At 41.8% G+C, this 14,579-nt stretch overlaps 1 protein-coding gene across 9 annotated transcripts in view; it reads right to left on the bottom strand.

The window, feature by feature from the left end:
• Window positions 1-14,579, bottom strand: part of LOC127938932 (myomegalin) — a 72,671-nt gene that overhangs the window by 6,700 nt on the left and 51,392 nt on the right. For 6 of the 9 annotated variants that reach the window (XM_052535908.1, XM_052535881.1, XM_052535859.1 and 3 more), the window contains 16 exons: window positions 14,536-14,579; window positions 13,701-13,828; window positions 8,943-9,040; window positions 8,399-8,505; window positions 8,030-8,321; window positions 7,650-7,887; window positions 7,452-7,568; window positions 6,883-7,121; window positions 6,345-6,544; window positions 5,085-5,320; window positions 4,476-4,530; window positions 4,162-4,397; window positions 3,258-3,398; window positions 2,649-2,858; window positions 2,367-2,498; window positions 1,998-2,114 (listed from right to left, as the gene is read on the bottom strand). The exon at window positions 14,536-14,579 is cut by the window's right edge and continues 63 nt beyond it. In XM_052535908.1, the coding sequence (XP_052391868.1) occupies window positions 1,998-2,114; window positions 2,367-2,498; window positions 2,649-2,858; window positions 3,258-3,398; window positions 4,162-4,397; window positions 4,476-4,530; window positions 5,085-5,320; window positions 6,345-6,544; window positions 6,883-7,121; window positions 7,452-7,568; window positions 7,650-7,887; window positions 8,030-8,321; window positions 8,399-8,505; window positions 8,943-9,040; window positions 13,701-13,828; window positions 14,536-14,579 (2,590 nt within the window). The remainder of the gene's footprint in view (window positions 1-1,997; window positions 2,115-2,366; window positions 2,499-2,648; window positions 2,859-3,257; window positions 3,399-4,161; window positions 4,398-4,475; window positions 4,531-5,084; window positions 5,321-6,344; window positions 6,545-6,882; window positions 7,122-7,451; window positions 7,569-7,649; window positions 7,888-8,029; window positions 8,322-8,398; window positions 8,506-8,942; window positions 9,041-13,700; window positions 13,829-14,535) is intronic. The other 3 variants (XM_052535916.1, XM_052535868.1, XM_052535894.1) reach the window with 2 other exon arrangements.

Raw genomic sequence — 14,579 nt, 5'->3', positions numbered from 1 at the left:
GGTACATATTTTCGCTGAGTTTAATACTTTTACGCCGATATTTTTTTATGTGCTGCATCGTTACTCGTTACAATTATAAAAATGTTACGAATCATTCCATTACAAACCACTGCCAGAACTTTAGATGGCAGGTTTGATGAAGCTGGCACATCATTGAGCGAATCAAGCGAGACTGCGCGTGCTGACTGAACTGCTGTGAAGAGAGAGATGAACACAGAGCCGAGCCAGATAATGACTCGTTCACGAGTCAAGAACCGGTTGCATCGGTTTTCGGATGACCAGTAACGTTAGTTCTTTCTGACAGTTCGATTCAATAAACCGGTTGAAGAAAACAGTTCACCGATTCTTTTGCGCTCGAAGCAATGGCGTCATTGGCGTTGACTGCACCTGGGCTCATAACATTAACACAGAATCAGTTCAGAATCAATCACCAAAAGAATCAGTTCGGTTCCAGACGCTCTGTGTGTCGGTTTGCTTCACGCTAAATCACACATGCGCAGTATCATCAGCTCCTCGGTTCATGAATCGGACGCGTCTGACAGAAACGGTTCTTGACTCGTGAATGAGTCGTTATCTGGCTCGGCTCGGTGTTCATCTTCAGTTCTCTCTTCACAGCAGTTCAGTCAGTGTACTGTTTGAGTCAATGAATTACTCCGGGATATTGGTTTGTTTTAACTCAGAGGGAGTGTCAGACACATTAAACAAGTTAACAGCTTAATTCATCTGTGGATTAATGCGCATTGGAGACGCGAACTGTTTAAAACGATTCCGTTCGATTTGGTGAACTGTTTCAAAAAGATCCGGTTACATCGAATGATTCGTTCGCGAACCAGATATCACAAACTGCTTTGTTTTTAACTGTCTTACAACAGACACGGAAGAGAAGACAATGCTGAATAAAGTCGTAGTTTTTGCTATTTTTGGACCAAAATGTATTTTCGATGCTTCAAAAAATTCTAAATGACCCTCTGATGTCTTACGGGTTTGGAACAACATGAGGGTAAGTTATTAATGACATCATTTTGCAAATTGGGCTAACTAACCCTAGTAACCATTTTTTGTTTACAAGAAGTTACAGTCAAAGGAATAGCTACATAACACAATACTTCTACTTTTACTTTCAGTACTTGAGTAGTAAATTTTAAAATAGACTACTTGCAATACTTAAGTACAAAAATGTTGAATACTTTAGTACTTCTACTTAAGTGTGGTGCTTAAAGAGCATTTCAACTTCTACTCAAGTATGGGTCTCTAGTACTTTATACATCTCTGGTAACAATTTATCTAGTTTAGTAAAATAAATGAACACTAATAAAATAAAGTAACAAACTGACTCCAATATTTTTTTATCCACATCATGCTAAAGTTTTCAGACTATGAGACATTCACACTTCCCATAGAAGACTGATTATGGTTCTTATGTATTGCAAACATGATACTTGACTCTGAACTGCTGCTAAACATTATTGTTTTGTCTATAATATTCTGATCATTGGCCTGTCTCACACCTAGATTGCCTACACTTCTTCTTTTCATCCTTTTTTTGTTAAGGGGACACGTGTGAGCAGCGCGAAACACTTTACATTAAGCTACACCCCGCCACCACCAGCAGAAAGTTCAGAATCAGTATACCGTCGCTCAGCCTTTTCAAACTTCTATTTGTCCCAAAAAGAAGAACAAAAATGAACTTCATGGCCTTAATGCTCTCCATCAGCTGTTATATGTTATCTAGTCAAATGCTTCACAACCCTGTTCCTGGAGACACAACAGTAAGTGTGACCCATTCATTCAGAGTTATTATCTTAGTCTGGTCAGGTCACTTTTATTTGTGTAGCACTTCATACATTACTGATTGTGTCAAAGCAGCTTCACACCGTTAAACTGGATAATAGTTTGACAATAATGTAAGACAGTAATAATAATAATAATAATAATAATAATAATAAAGTAAGTTAGTGTGTGTATGTGTGTGTGTGTGTGTATGTGTGTGTGTGTACCTCTGCTGGATTGTAATCTTGACTGTAGTGCCAGATTGTCCTCCTTTAATGCTCTGACTTCATTGGTCAGTTGGCTGACTGTATCTTGATTGTGGATAAAGATGTTGGTTGGAGCCACTGTCAAACACACACACACCAGCAATGAGCCTTTGGTTTATGTTCAAAATGGTTCTTACATCTATCTGTCAATAAGCACAGAGACTTAGTTTAAACTCTCAGCGATCAACAGTGAACACAGATTTATTTATCATGCTCTTCTTCTGAATATCAGTCATGTGGTGTCTGTGGTCCAATCACAGATCAATGGCATGAATCAAAGTATTATATTGTGTCTCTCTCACACACACACACACACACACACACACACACCTGTCTCTCTCACTGCTGTGGCCAGACGTCCCTCTAACTGCTGTCTCAGTCTCTCGTTGGTTCTGATAGAATCCTCCAGACGCTGACGCAGGGATCGGATTTCTTTCAGATGCTCCTCGATCACGTCTACACCTGTCAGTATCACCACATCATAACTACAGCAACTCCACATGAATTCAAAACGAGTGCATTTGTTCTTGTTGTTTGTCAGTTTGTTTTTATTTAAACTTAACTTATAAGATATGCTAACTCTCTCTCTCTCACACACACACACACACACACCTGATTGGCTGTTGCCAGACAGATAATGAGATGATCCATTAAAACCTCCGATTGGCTGAATCATATTCTCCATGTCCCACAATGCATCTGTCTGCACAGACAGGCCTCCACTGTTTCCCTGTGTATGATGGGACACAGGCGTGTAATCGATGGGACGGGGCGTGTGTGCGGTCAGCTGATAGCTGGAGAGCGAGTGAGGCGCGCTGAAAGCTGTTGGGAAGAGATGGAAGCAGAAATTCAGTTCACAACTAAACGAGTCTCTTAACGATTGGTTTCTATAAAGTAAAAAGATTCCCTTCTGCTCATATCACCAGAATTTGCCAGGTCATAAATAAATAATAACAAATAGGAATACATTTATGATGTCTAGTCACTTTGCCTACACATTTAATTAAAAAATCTCTATATTAATAACCTGTCACTTCAGATCAAAGTTTGTGATACAAAAATGCTGAAATAAATGTTCAAATATGTCTTCACCTCTCCTTAACAAAAACGTGGTTGTGTCTGTTCATGGGTTTGTAGGAACAAAGTCAGTTACACGCAGCACAATGTGTGTGTTAGTCAGTCTTGGACAAACACAGTCCCACACACATGCCGTGTGCTCACTTCTCATGGGCGGCCTCCTCTGTGCTGAGACAGTCAAGATCCTGTGGTCAGGGTCAGGGCAGGTCACGGGGGCAAAGGTCATGGGGTTAGAATGAGCACTGATCAGAATCTGTGAGCTGGACAAGAGTTCTGTGAACACACCTGCAGACGGCGGAGCAGAGATGTGTGTCAATGACATACTGTCACCTGTCTATCTGTCACACTCTCCTGTGGCCTGTAGGGGGAGACACTGGACTAACGGCAGTACGACTCTAATGAGGACCATCATCATGAGCACTCAGGTTAAAACACACATGGTGAAGATTAGGAGCAACAGCTGCATCAACAGCCTGAAAGCTCTAGTGAAAAAAAAAAAAAAATCAAAATGAAAAGCTGACTGTAAAAAGATAATTCTGTTTTGTCTTGTTTCAATGGCTGTAGCACTGATGCTACACAAATTAAACCTGAGGATCATGTTTTCCAGCATAAAATCTGACTGTTCTGATCTGAGTCACATGAATCATGTCACTCAATAAATATTAGGTTTCTTTGTTTTATCTGTTTTATCTGTTTTATCTGTTTTATCTGTGTGAGTGTGTGTGTGTGTGTGTGTGTGTGTGTGTGTGTGAGAGAGAGAGAGAGAGAGAGAGAGTGAGTGAGTGTGCATATTTTGTGACATATCAGGACGCAGGTATTACAAGGAGAAGGTGACTTTTCAGGACATTAGCCCATGTCCATACTTTTCAAAACACATCTAAATCACACAGAATAGAGTGTAGTGAAAATCTGAAATATTTTCAAACAGTATAAAAACCATTACACCTATGGGATGAACCCACTTTACACAAAAACAAACCTGTGTGTGTGTGTGTGAGTGTGTGTGTGTGTGTTTTAGATGGTATTTGTATGACGGTGGTTTTCGCACCTCTGTCTTTGTCTTCAGGTTTCTCCTGTGTAAACTCACTGGCTGCGTCCATGTCTGAGCACAGGTCCACATCCTCATTGGTGGAGCCTCTTTCGTCTGACACAAATGAGGCGCAATCTGATTGGTCTGTTGTCTCAGAGGAGGCGTGGCTGCTGTAGGGCGTGTCGGGACGCTGATGTAACTGGGAGTTTAGAGATTCGATGATTTGATCTTTGTGTTGGAGCTCCTTACTCAACCTGTTGAAGACATTGATCACCTGTCATTAACAGAGTGAAGTGAACTTATTCACATTATATTCCAGAGGAGACACGCACCTCAGCGCCAGCAGCTCGTGACCCGTTTTATCATCTTGCTGCTCTAAACGATCACCTGACAACCAAAGAAAACATTCGGTGAAGGACTGTATGATATCTACACACAGAAGGATCTGATCACAGCCTGAGAAAGCGGAGTGACGGGAATATTTCCCATGTGTCGCTTTAAGCTTTATTTCTATTTGCAGTTATCTGAGAAACACAAGTGCGTGTGACTGGTGATGGTGTCAGTCTAATACCCTTCCTTCAGAAAACAAATGAACAAAAATATTTCAACCTTTGGCTGCAAATTTACAGACACAGACAGTAAATAAAGAAATGAATGACTCATTATTGCAGTTATCTGATAATGTAGTCAATATACTATCAATATAATCTTTTAAAAGTCAATGACAATCTCAATGAGTATTTGATCTGATTAAATAATTCAGTTCTATACCATCCCTGTCATCACAAGGTTTTTATTGCACAATTTGTGGCTTCTGCTGTCGTAAATACAGCACATATTATTATAGGTACCATGACAGTGGCACTATATACACCTGAACAAACGACTGCATGCAGATGCTGACATGCTTTACTGTGTGTGTGTGTGTGAGTGACACTCACGTCCACTGATCTTGGTGCTGACTCTCTGAGCGAGTGAGGAACTCTGGGAAAGCTGTTCCCGGAAGCTTTGGCCCATGTAGTAATCAATGTCATTGGCACGGAGCAGCTCCTCGAAGGCTTTGGTCGTGTCACTCAGGTGCTGTGTGAGGATGTGGCAGATGCCCCGCCCCTCTCGCATCTTCTGCCGCAGGTGTGACAGCTCTCGTGCCTGGGCCTGGATCAGTGTGTTGTACTTCCTGTTCAAACAGGAGGACATTTTTGGTGCTCTGCTAGATTTTTTAACATGAGGCACAAAAAAATATGTTGCGAGTCCTGCACTGTTTGTTGCTTCATCCGCTCTGATGATTTATACAGCACAGCAGCAGAAGACCAGGAAGAACGCTTGTAAACACACATCAGCACTGAACATCACCACACCACTGTCATCTGTAGAGCTGCTTACAGCCAAAGTGGATTTACTAACGGAAGGACTTGATGCACAGCTGCTGAATTGAACTGAAGCAACACTGAACTCCGGCCAGCCGCAGAAAGACACAAGGAAATACCCACTACTGTGATTGAACAACAGTTTCACTTATTGAAATAAGAGATGGACACTGCTGTGATGTACTCTGCAAACAACATGTTTCGTTTGAGTTTGTGCATCCTCAGTATATATCCAACTGTCCAGAACAGACAATGCACTAGTGGTGAAAGCATGTCTCCTCACACGTCTGTGTTGTGTCGTTACTGTTGATCCGCTCTAGTCACTCCTTCAGTCTTTACTCTCCGTCTCTGAAAAGCCTGCATCATACAGTCTTGTTTAAAAATAAATCCGTAGAAAAGCAAAGCAAACAAACAAAAAGTGTTTGATCTGGATCTGGACACACGATCTGGAGCACTTTGCTAATTTTATTGCCATGTTTACACTGGACGTGTCTGGTCTAGATATGTAAGGCATTTTCACAACTTACACAGTGTCAGTGATCTTTTAATGTCATCTGTATGGTTCCATTGATGCAGTAATCCTGTGTTTGCGTCGTTTCTCTCTTACACAACTAATCGTTTTCTGAGCTTGGTTTCAATACAAGCTGTTCGTAGACTAACCAGAAAGTTTGGAGTTTAGAAAGATGTTACTATACTACATTGACCTGTTATATTTCAAAAGTTTAAGGGAAATTTGATGTCTCAGTTAATGACCCCTTAAATCATGGATTGTAATTTTCCTGTTTATTCTGTGAAGCTGCTTTGACTCGATCTGTACAGCAGAAAGCACCTCACCCAGGCCAGGTGGCACATTTCCCGTCCTCGGCACCGCTCTTCCCCTCCAGCTTGGAGCTCTTGATCTGGGTCTCCAGCAGGGCCACGCGGGTCACCAGCTCCTGCAGCTCACGGCTGCGTCTCAGCGGCCCGTCGGACTGCCAGCCCTTGTCCTCTTCCAGACCGCTGTGATCCGCTCTCACCTGAAGCGCCCAGTTCACCTGATGGGTTCACAGAGTTCATCTTCACAAGACCGTCCCTGAGGCTTTTCATCAAATGAATACATGAATGAATGTGAACTAATAATCTGAGGAAGAGACCAAAGTAAGAGTGTGGAGGGATTAGAGAGACATGAAATCAGCACCGCTGTGTAGGAACTCAACCATCCACTACTGTTTGGTGTCGTTACTGATTACTGATCAAAAAATGACTGGACAATCACACCCTAGTATTTTAGAGCAACATATCAAAGTATAATATGATCAAGCTGATGTGAGTCTGTAAATGAAGTGGTTGCAATGTTAGTAACAGATGAATAATGACATCAGGGGCGCGTGACCTTGCGTGGTGTGCGCTCCAGGCTGGAGGCGTAGTCAGAGGTCGCAGAGAGCGAACGGACTCGCAGCTGCAGGCCGCGGATCACTTTGTGGCAGCGGGAGAGCTGCGCGCGCAGGTCCTGCACCAAACGCTTCAGCGAGGATGGGTCGTCTGTATGCACACCATCACTGTTGCCAAGCCAACCGCTGCATCTGCTCCCCGAATCCAAGAGAGAGATGCACGTCTCCAACTCATCAAACTCTGAGAGATGAACATGACATGCATTTGAGCTGTGTACATGGTGAACGTTCATGCAGGGCAAAACATTGACATCCCAGAATGCAGCAGAAACATAGATCTGTTGTGTACAGAAGGGTCTCATGAACATGATAATAAGCTTCTGTTCATGCAGCTCCAGCGCTGCTGTCACTAAACCAAAGGTTGTTCTCACTTTCAAATTTTTCTGTTTAACTTTTTTAAAGGTTTACATTCTATTAGAAAAGCTTGCAAACAGAAGCACTAGTTTGGACCCACTGTGTAATCATGACTTACAGTGTGTGTCAGCTATGTGTGTGTGTCAGGTGTGTGTACCTGGGCTGCTGGCGTCGTCTCTCTCAGCTTCATTCTCACTGCGGCCACTCGTCTCATATCCAAGATCCTGAAGATCCACCTGCACCTGTTTACTGTCCCGCTGGACAGCGCTGTCGGCTGACAGAGTCAAAACCAGTCAGCACAAATAACAGGGGTGTGTGTGTGTGTTTATGAGTGAGTGTGTGTGTGTCTCCTCACTCAGCAGCTCTCTGTAGTCTTTCAGTTGATCGGCCTGTGCCTGCACTGTCGCCTCTGACACCATCAGTCTCTCCTGTAGATCACGGCTCTCCTGACGACTCACTGCGAGGTCGCTACGGAGACGCTCCGCCTGCTCCCGAAGCCCCGCCTCCACATGCTGCCAGAACCCAATGGCTCCGCCTCTTCCTGCTCTCGGACTGTCACTGACACCATCAACCTCTTGCTCCATTTCTACATCCTGGTCATAAAATAAACACACCGAATCCTTCACAAACCAGTGTTCTGGCTTGATCATTTTTAGTACTACTTTCTGTACTTTGCTGTATTAAACTGAACCAGGTAAGGGTTAACCAGTGCTAGTTACGTGAATGATTTATTACCTGAACTTTGAGATGGGCGTTGTGTGACAGCAGAGCTCCGAGGTCCAGAGAATGTGGTCTGGTGCACCTCCTCTTCCACCTGCCCTCACGCAGCTCCACACTCGGGGGCCCGCGCTTGCCGTGACGGGCCCGGGCATCTTCCCCTTCATCTTCATCATCAAATTCTTCCTCCTCCTCCTCTCTGAACGTACAGTAAACTCTCTGAGGCTCATGGGAGTTTGGCCGCTCTGTTTCATGCTTCTCTAACAACTTCGTAGATTCCTCCTCATCTGCTGCTAATCCAGGCTCGTTCCTACGAGAGCAACAACACAATCACACCAGAGCAGGAAGAAGCCATCAAACAGAAGTGATCTGCACCGCTGCTGGTACCTGCTGTGAGAGAGTGAGGAGCGGCCCGTCTCGCCTTCGCTTCTCTGCTCTGATGCATGCTGGGATATCTGCTGCCAGTTCCCCGTTCTGCTGAACTCCTCAGCTCTCTGTCAGGAAAACATAGTGACCTATGAGCTACGCTAATAAAACAAATGTTAAAGACCCATAGAAATGGCTCAGTCAGCAATTCTTTGTTTCCAGTGTTGACTGTATTTCCTGTTGACACAGGAAGTCAGATGGAACTTATTAAAGAGTATTTCGGAAAGCAAGGCTTTATAGCTTAAATGTGAACGTGTGTTAAAGAAATTGTATTTTAGTATGTATGCTAGCATTGGAGATAAACAAGTTTTAAGCTACATATATGAATTAAAAGCCACAAAACAAATATTTCGATGCTACAGTGTCTTTACGTCAGTCATAATATCTGAAGGGTGGTGTGGCTTTCATCTGCCTGGTAACTGAATATCTGAATCACAGATGTATGATCTAACCCTGAATGAAGGTGTTTCATTACCAGCCGTTTCTCTGGCTGTTTTCTTCTTACCAAACTCTGAGCCGTCAGTTTGATGTCATTGTCCTCTATGCTGTCTGTGAACTCTTCACTGCTGTCATGATCATCTTCATCTTCATCACTACTGGATTCTAGAAGGAAACATGACAGACACTAAGATTCCTCTTCATACTGTTCATCTTTCTTTCCTCTGTCTGTTTCTCTCGTTCTGTCTCTGACTGTGTTTCTAGAGCTGAATTGACTCCCAATCGACCTTCTGCTGTAATTTACGAACTCTGTCATTGCATCCAAGTATGACATCCCTTAGAGGAACACAAAACATATTTGTCTCATTTTTTCTTTTCATACAATGAAGGTCAATGGGATTCAATATTATTTGTACCTCAACTTCTCTGAATATATTATTTTGTGTCCCATAGAAAAAAATCAGTCGTGAAGACAACATAAAGGGTAAGTCATTATCTTTTTTGGGTGTACTGTCCTTTTAAAGTCACATCCTGCTCTGTTATTCTGGTGACTTTAAACAGAAGTCCTGAATCTATGGCATCAAAGAAAGATGACTGTAGTACTGCTAGGTTATGAAACTATCACTAACCCTAACTAACCCGTCCATGTGGATGTTTAGCTGGAATCTGCTGCTTCTGTTCATCTGTGAATGTTGTAAGACACTAGAGATCCAACCGTGATTTGCTGCGGTTTATTTCTTCTTCAGTTACACTGAAGGATTACTAGAGTCATGTGGACTGAATAAAATATTGTCTTTTAGAAATGAAATAAAAGATAGTATTTCAGATGTGTATGAAGCTGATCATGTGATTAACTGTATGAATGGAATATCTGTACAGTATCATGCATATTGTTGAAGTTGTTTCATATTAATAACATTACAAAGTACAGATGTTGGTCATATAATTAGAATTCCATCAAAAAGTTTATTTCACTAATTCCATTCAAAAAGTGAAACTTGTATATTATATTCATTCATTACACACAGACTGATATATTTCAAATGTTTATTTCTTTTAATTTTGAAGATTATAACTGACAACTAATGAAAATCTCAAATTCAGTATCTCAGAAAATTAGAATATTACTTAAGACCAATAATAAGGAAGGATTTTTAGAAATCTTGGCCAACTGAAAAGTATGAACATTAAAAGTATGAGCATGTACAGCACTCAGTACTTAGTTGTGGCTCTTGTGTCTGAATGACTGCAGCAATGCGGCGTGGCATGGAGTGGATCAGTCTGTGGCACTGCTCAGGTGTTATGAGAGACCAGGTTACTCTGATAGTGGCCTTCAGCTCTTCTGCATTCCTGGGTCTGGCATATCTCATTTTCCTCTTCACAATACCCCATAGATTTTCTATGGGGTTAAGGTCAGGTGAGTTTGCTGCCCAATTAAGAACTGGCACTGTGTGCAGGTGAGAGTCCTGTTGGAAATCTCCATAAAGTTGGTCAGCAGCAGGAAGCATGAAGTGCTCTAAAACTTCCTGGTATACGGCTGTGTTGACCTTTGACCTCAGAAAACACAGTGGACCAACACCAGCAGATAACATGGCACCCCAAACCATCACTGACTGTGGAAACTTTAAGTGACGTGACATTACATTCAGCGAAGTATGGTGACCCATACTCAGAATTCATGCTCTGCATTTAACCCACTCATTTTTGGCCTAATATGATCTCCAACAATGAATTGTACAAGAAAACGGGAAGCTGGAGTATCACCAAGGAGATTACACGAAGACGCTTGAGATGGCTAGGACATGTGTTAAGGATGGAGCAGAACAGCATCTAAAAATTTGCCCTAAGATGGACACCACCTGGTAAAAGAAAACCAGGGAGACCCAAAACCACCTGGCGCAGAACTGTGACACAAGAGCTGGAACAGATGAACCTGTCATGGGGAGAGGCCCAACATGCTGCCAGGGACCGAATACAATGGAGAGTGCTCATTGAAGTCTTATGTCCCATAGGGGATGAAGAGAAATGATGATGATGATGATTTAACCCATCCAAAGTGCACACACACAGCAGTGAACACACACCCGGAGCAGTGGGCAGCCATTTATGCTGCAGCGCCCGGGGAACAGTTGGGGGTTCAGTGCCCTGCTCAAGGGCACCTAAGTCATGGTATTGCCAGCACGAGACTCGAACCCACAACCCTTGGGTTAGGAGTCAAACTCTCTACCACTAGACCACGACTTCCCTAGACTGGACCTCAAGCAACGTGGATTGTGTGCCTCTCCTCTCTTCCTCCAGACTCTGGGACCCTGATTTCCAAAGGAAATGCAAAATTTACTTTCATCAGAGAACATAACTGTGGAGCACTCAGCAGCAGTCCAGTCCTTTCTGAAGCGAGATGCTTCTGACGCTGTCTGTTGTTCAAGAGTGTCTTGACACAAGGACTGACAGCTGAAACCATGTCTTGCAGACGTCTGTGTGTAGTGGTTCTTGAAGCACTGACTCCAGCTGCAGTCCACTCTTTGTGAATCTCCCCCACATTTTTTAATGGGTTTTGTTTCACAATCCTCTCCAGTGTGCGGTTATCCCTATTGCTTGTACACTTTTTTCTACCACATCTTTTCCTTCCCTTCTCCTCTCTAGTAATGTGCTTGGACACAGAGCTCTGTGAACACCAGCCTCTTTTACAATGACCTTTTGTGTCTTGTCCTCCTTGTGCAAGGTGTCAATGGTCGTCTTTTGGACAACTGTCAAGTCTTCCCCATGATTGTGTATCCTACAGGACTAGACTGAGAGTCCATTTAAAGGCTTTGCAGGTGTTTTGAGTTAATTAGCTGATTAGAGTGTGGCACCAGGTGTCTTCAATATTGAACCTTTTCACAATATTCTAATTTTCCAAGATACTGAAGTTGGGATTTTCCTTAGTTGTCAGTTATAATCATCAAAATTAAAAGAAATAAACATTTGAAATATATCAGTCTGTGTAATGAATGTATATAATATACAAGTTTCACTTTTTGAATGGTCTAATTATATGACGAGCACCTGTGTTGTATAATAATTGGTACTGTATAAAGCACTATAGAAATAAAGGTGACTTGATTTGACAAAGACCCAGAGATGGTGTTATAGAGTCATTTCTGGTTGGATAATTTAAAATTCTAGTAATACAAATTTTCATTTTAATATAAACCTAGAAATCTATCGTTTTTGTTTTCTCATTAGAACCAAACAAATATTATAAAACAAATGCCATTTAAGGTGAAAGCAGTCATCTGTATAAAAAAGGCCACATAGAACCACTTACTACATAAAATTAATACAAAATTAAATACTTTTGCATATATAAAGGTTGTAAATAAAATAAAATATATAAACAATAGGACAAATACAATGTACTAATTACTAAATGAATAAACTACGTTTTTCAGATAGTGTTTAGGTAGAGTAAGTATATTTCAGGTATCGTAGGTTTAAATGACATGACTAAATATAAAAATAAAATACTGTATAGTCTCCACTGTATGAATTACATATAAAGTGATTCATAATAAAAAAAAAATCTATTTTTATTAACATTAATGTACCAGTCAGCAGTTTATTAGGACACTGTCCCTTTAAGAATGAATGCACAGATCTAATATACTGGTACACATCTGATTTACTGAGAACTCTTTACTTTCACTCACAACACAACAGACTGATTATGTGATACTCCACACGATGTGCACTGTGACAGAATCGTGTATGCATTTGACCATTTAAGGGCAATAAGATGTGAAAGAGCACTTCCCGATCCATTAAAGTGAAACATTAATTTCGTCCTCAGAGACTAAAGAAATTATGCTTGATCAAAGAGTATCTTGTGACGTATGAGTGCACAGGACCAGTTTAACAGCAGATGTGGTTTCTTGAGATGTTTCATATTCTGATTTAGCTGATGATTTTAAATCTGTATACTGTCATCAGAACACACAGAGTCACAGCCATGCAGACATGATGCACGAACGCTGGCATGCAGGTGTGGATGAGTGGGTTTGGTTAATTATCTTCAAACTGTTCAGTGATTAAAAAAAAAAAAAAAAAATTGAATACTACTGGAAATTAAATGACACTGAAGAATCTTTACTGTAGTAAACTCCTGCTCACATACTCACCTGTAATGTGTGCATGCCAATTGAAAATGAGTTTTAGTTTATCTTCTAATAATGAGCGTCCAGGAGGAATCGCTTATCCTACTTCAAAATGAGTCTTATTGTTTAAAACAGATAATAAAAACAAAAATAAAATACAAAAGATTCTGGCCAAGAAATCTGGTTCCATTTATTTCTTTTGAGTTTGAAGTACATTAAATAAATACACATTTCCATAAATAAGAACAAACCATGCTAAACGATGCAGCAAAGTCAGCCTCATTTGGCACTAAACTATCAGCCCATACAGTTTGTCACAGAAAAAAAGGCTAGAAGTGCTTAAAGTTACAAAGCTGAGCTTCTGCTCCTCTGACATGCAGATCTGCTGAAGCAGCACACAGACAGACAACAGTCTATCTCGACATTTGCTCTGAAGTGTTTGGCCTCAGAAAGAGTGGCTGTGAACTTCAAATGGAACATTAAAGGCGTTTCTGGACATCGAGGGTGTGAACTCAAATTCATGAATGAAGCAGACAACACACACACCACTGACAGGCAAACATCATTGGATAAATGGATAAAACACAATCAACCACAGTTCTGGCTTGTTATGCGTCTTGATGCTGGACTAGTGCACGAGCGCTTCAGCGATAGGTTATGGGTTCATTCAGAGTTAGAGTCCCGTGTCCCACCTCCACAGTCGACCCGGTCCACCGCCAGCGCCGTCTCACAGCTCCGTCTCAGGGTTTCCTCCAGCTGTTGGCGCAGCACCTGAAGCGAGTCCAGTTCGGCTTGCAGCGCGCTAGTCTTCTCAGCACTGCTAACGACACGGACGGGTCAGAACAGAACAGAACAGAACAGAACCACTCATTCTGTGTGAAGCCACAGATTTCAACAGCGCTTCAGCTCCTAAAGCAAGAGTTCAGGCAGCACTTACTCGCCTTCGTGTCATTGTACACCCGACCTACTTTCCTCTATGAAGCACAAAAACAGATGTTTTTATTCAAAAGTAGCTGCTTTCAGCACGACTCGTGACGCAGCAGATGTGATATTTGAGAGCTTCAGCAGAGACGGATGTTTTCAGTCTGTTACTCGAAAAAGCCATTCTGTGACTTCTGAAGACTGAATACAGTACTTCATATGGATCACTATTATGATATTTTTGCTACTTGGCACTTTTTTAGTCATTTTGAGTGAGAAAGACCTCTGTTCTTGGGTAGGTTAACATGCACTTTAAAACTTCTGTTTCAACCGGACATCATATTTAATCCTTCAGCTATTTAATTATGCATCTGGTCACTTAATACTGCAGCACGAATACATCAACATCTGCAGTAGTTCTTTTGAGATCCACAGAAGAAGGTCGTACGGATCTGAAGCGGCACGACAACGAGTAATGACAGAATTTTCCTAAACTCTTCCTTTAGCTCGTGTTCCTAAATGAAAATGGCACAAATTCAACAGCATATTCAGATGGACATCATGAGAGCCGGACTTTAACACAGTGTGGTGTGAATGAGCTCTGACCTGTCCTCCTGAGACTGGATGTGTCTGAGCTTCTGATAAACCTT

Source organism: Carassius gibelio, chromosome A2, assembly GCF_023724105.1.
Source record: "Carassius gibelio isolate Cgi1373 ecotype wild population from Czech Republic chromosome A2, carGib1.2-hapl.c, whole genome shotgun sequence".
Classification (NCBI taxonomy): Eukaryota; Metazoa; Chordata; class Actinopteri; order Cypriniformes; family Cyprinidae; genus Carassius; species Carassius gibelio.
Note: the sequence above shows the minus strand (reverse complement) of the source record. Positions and strands in the feature narration are given on the sequence as shown.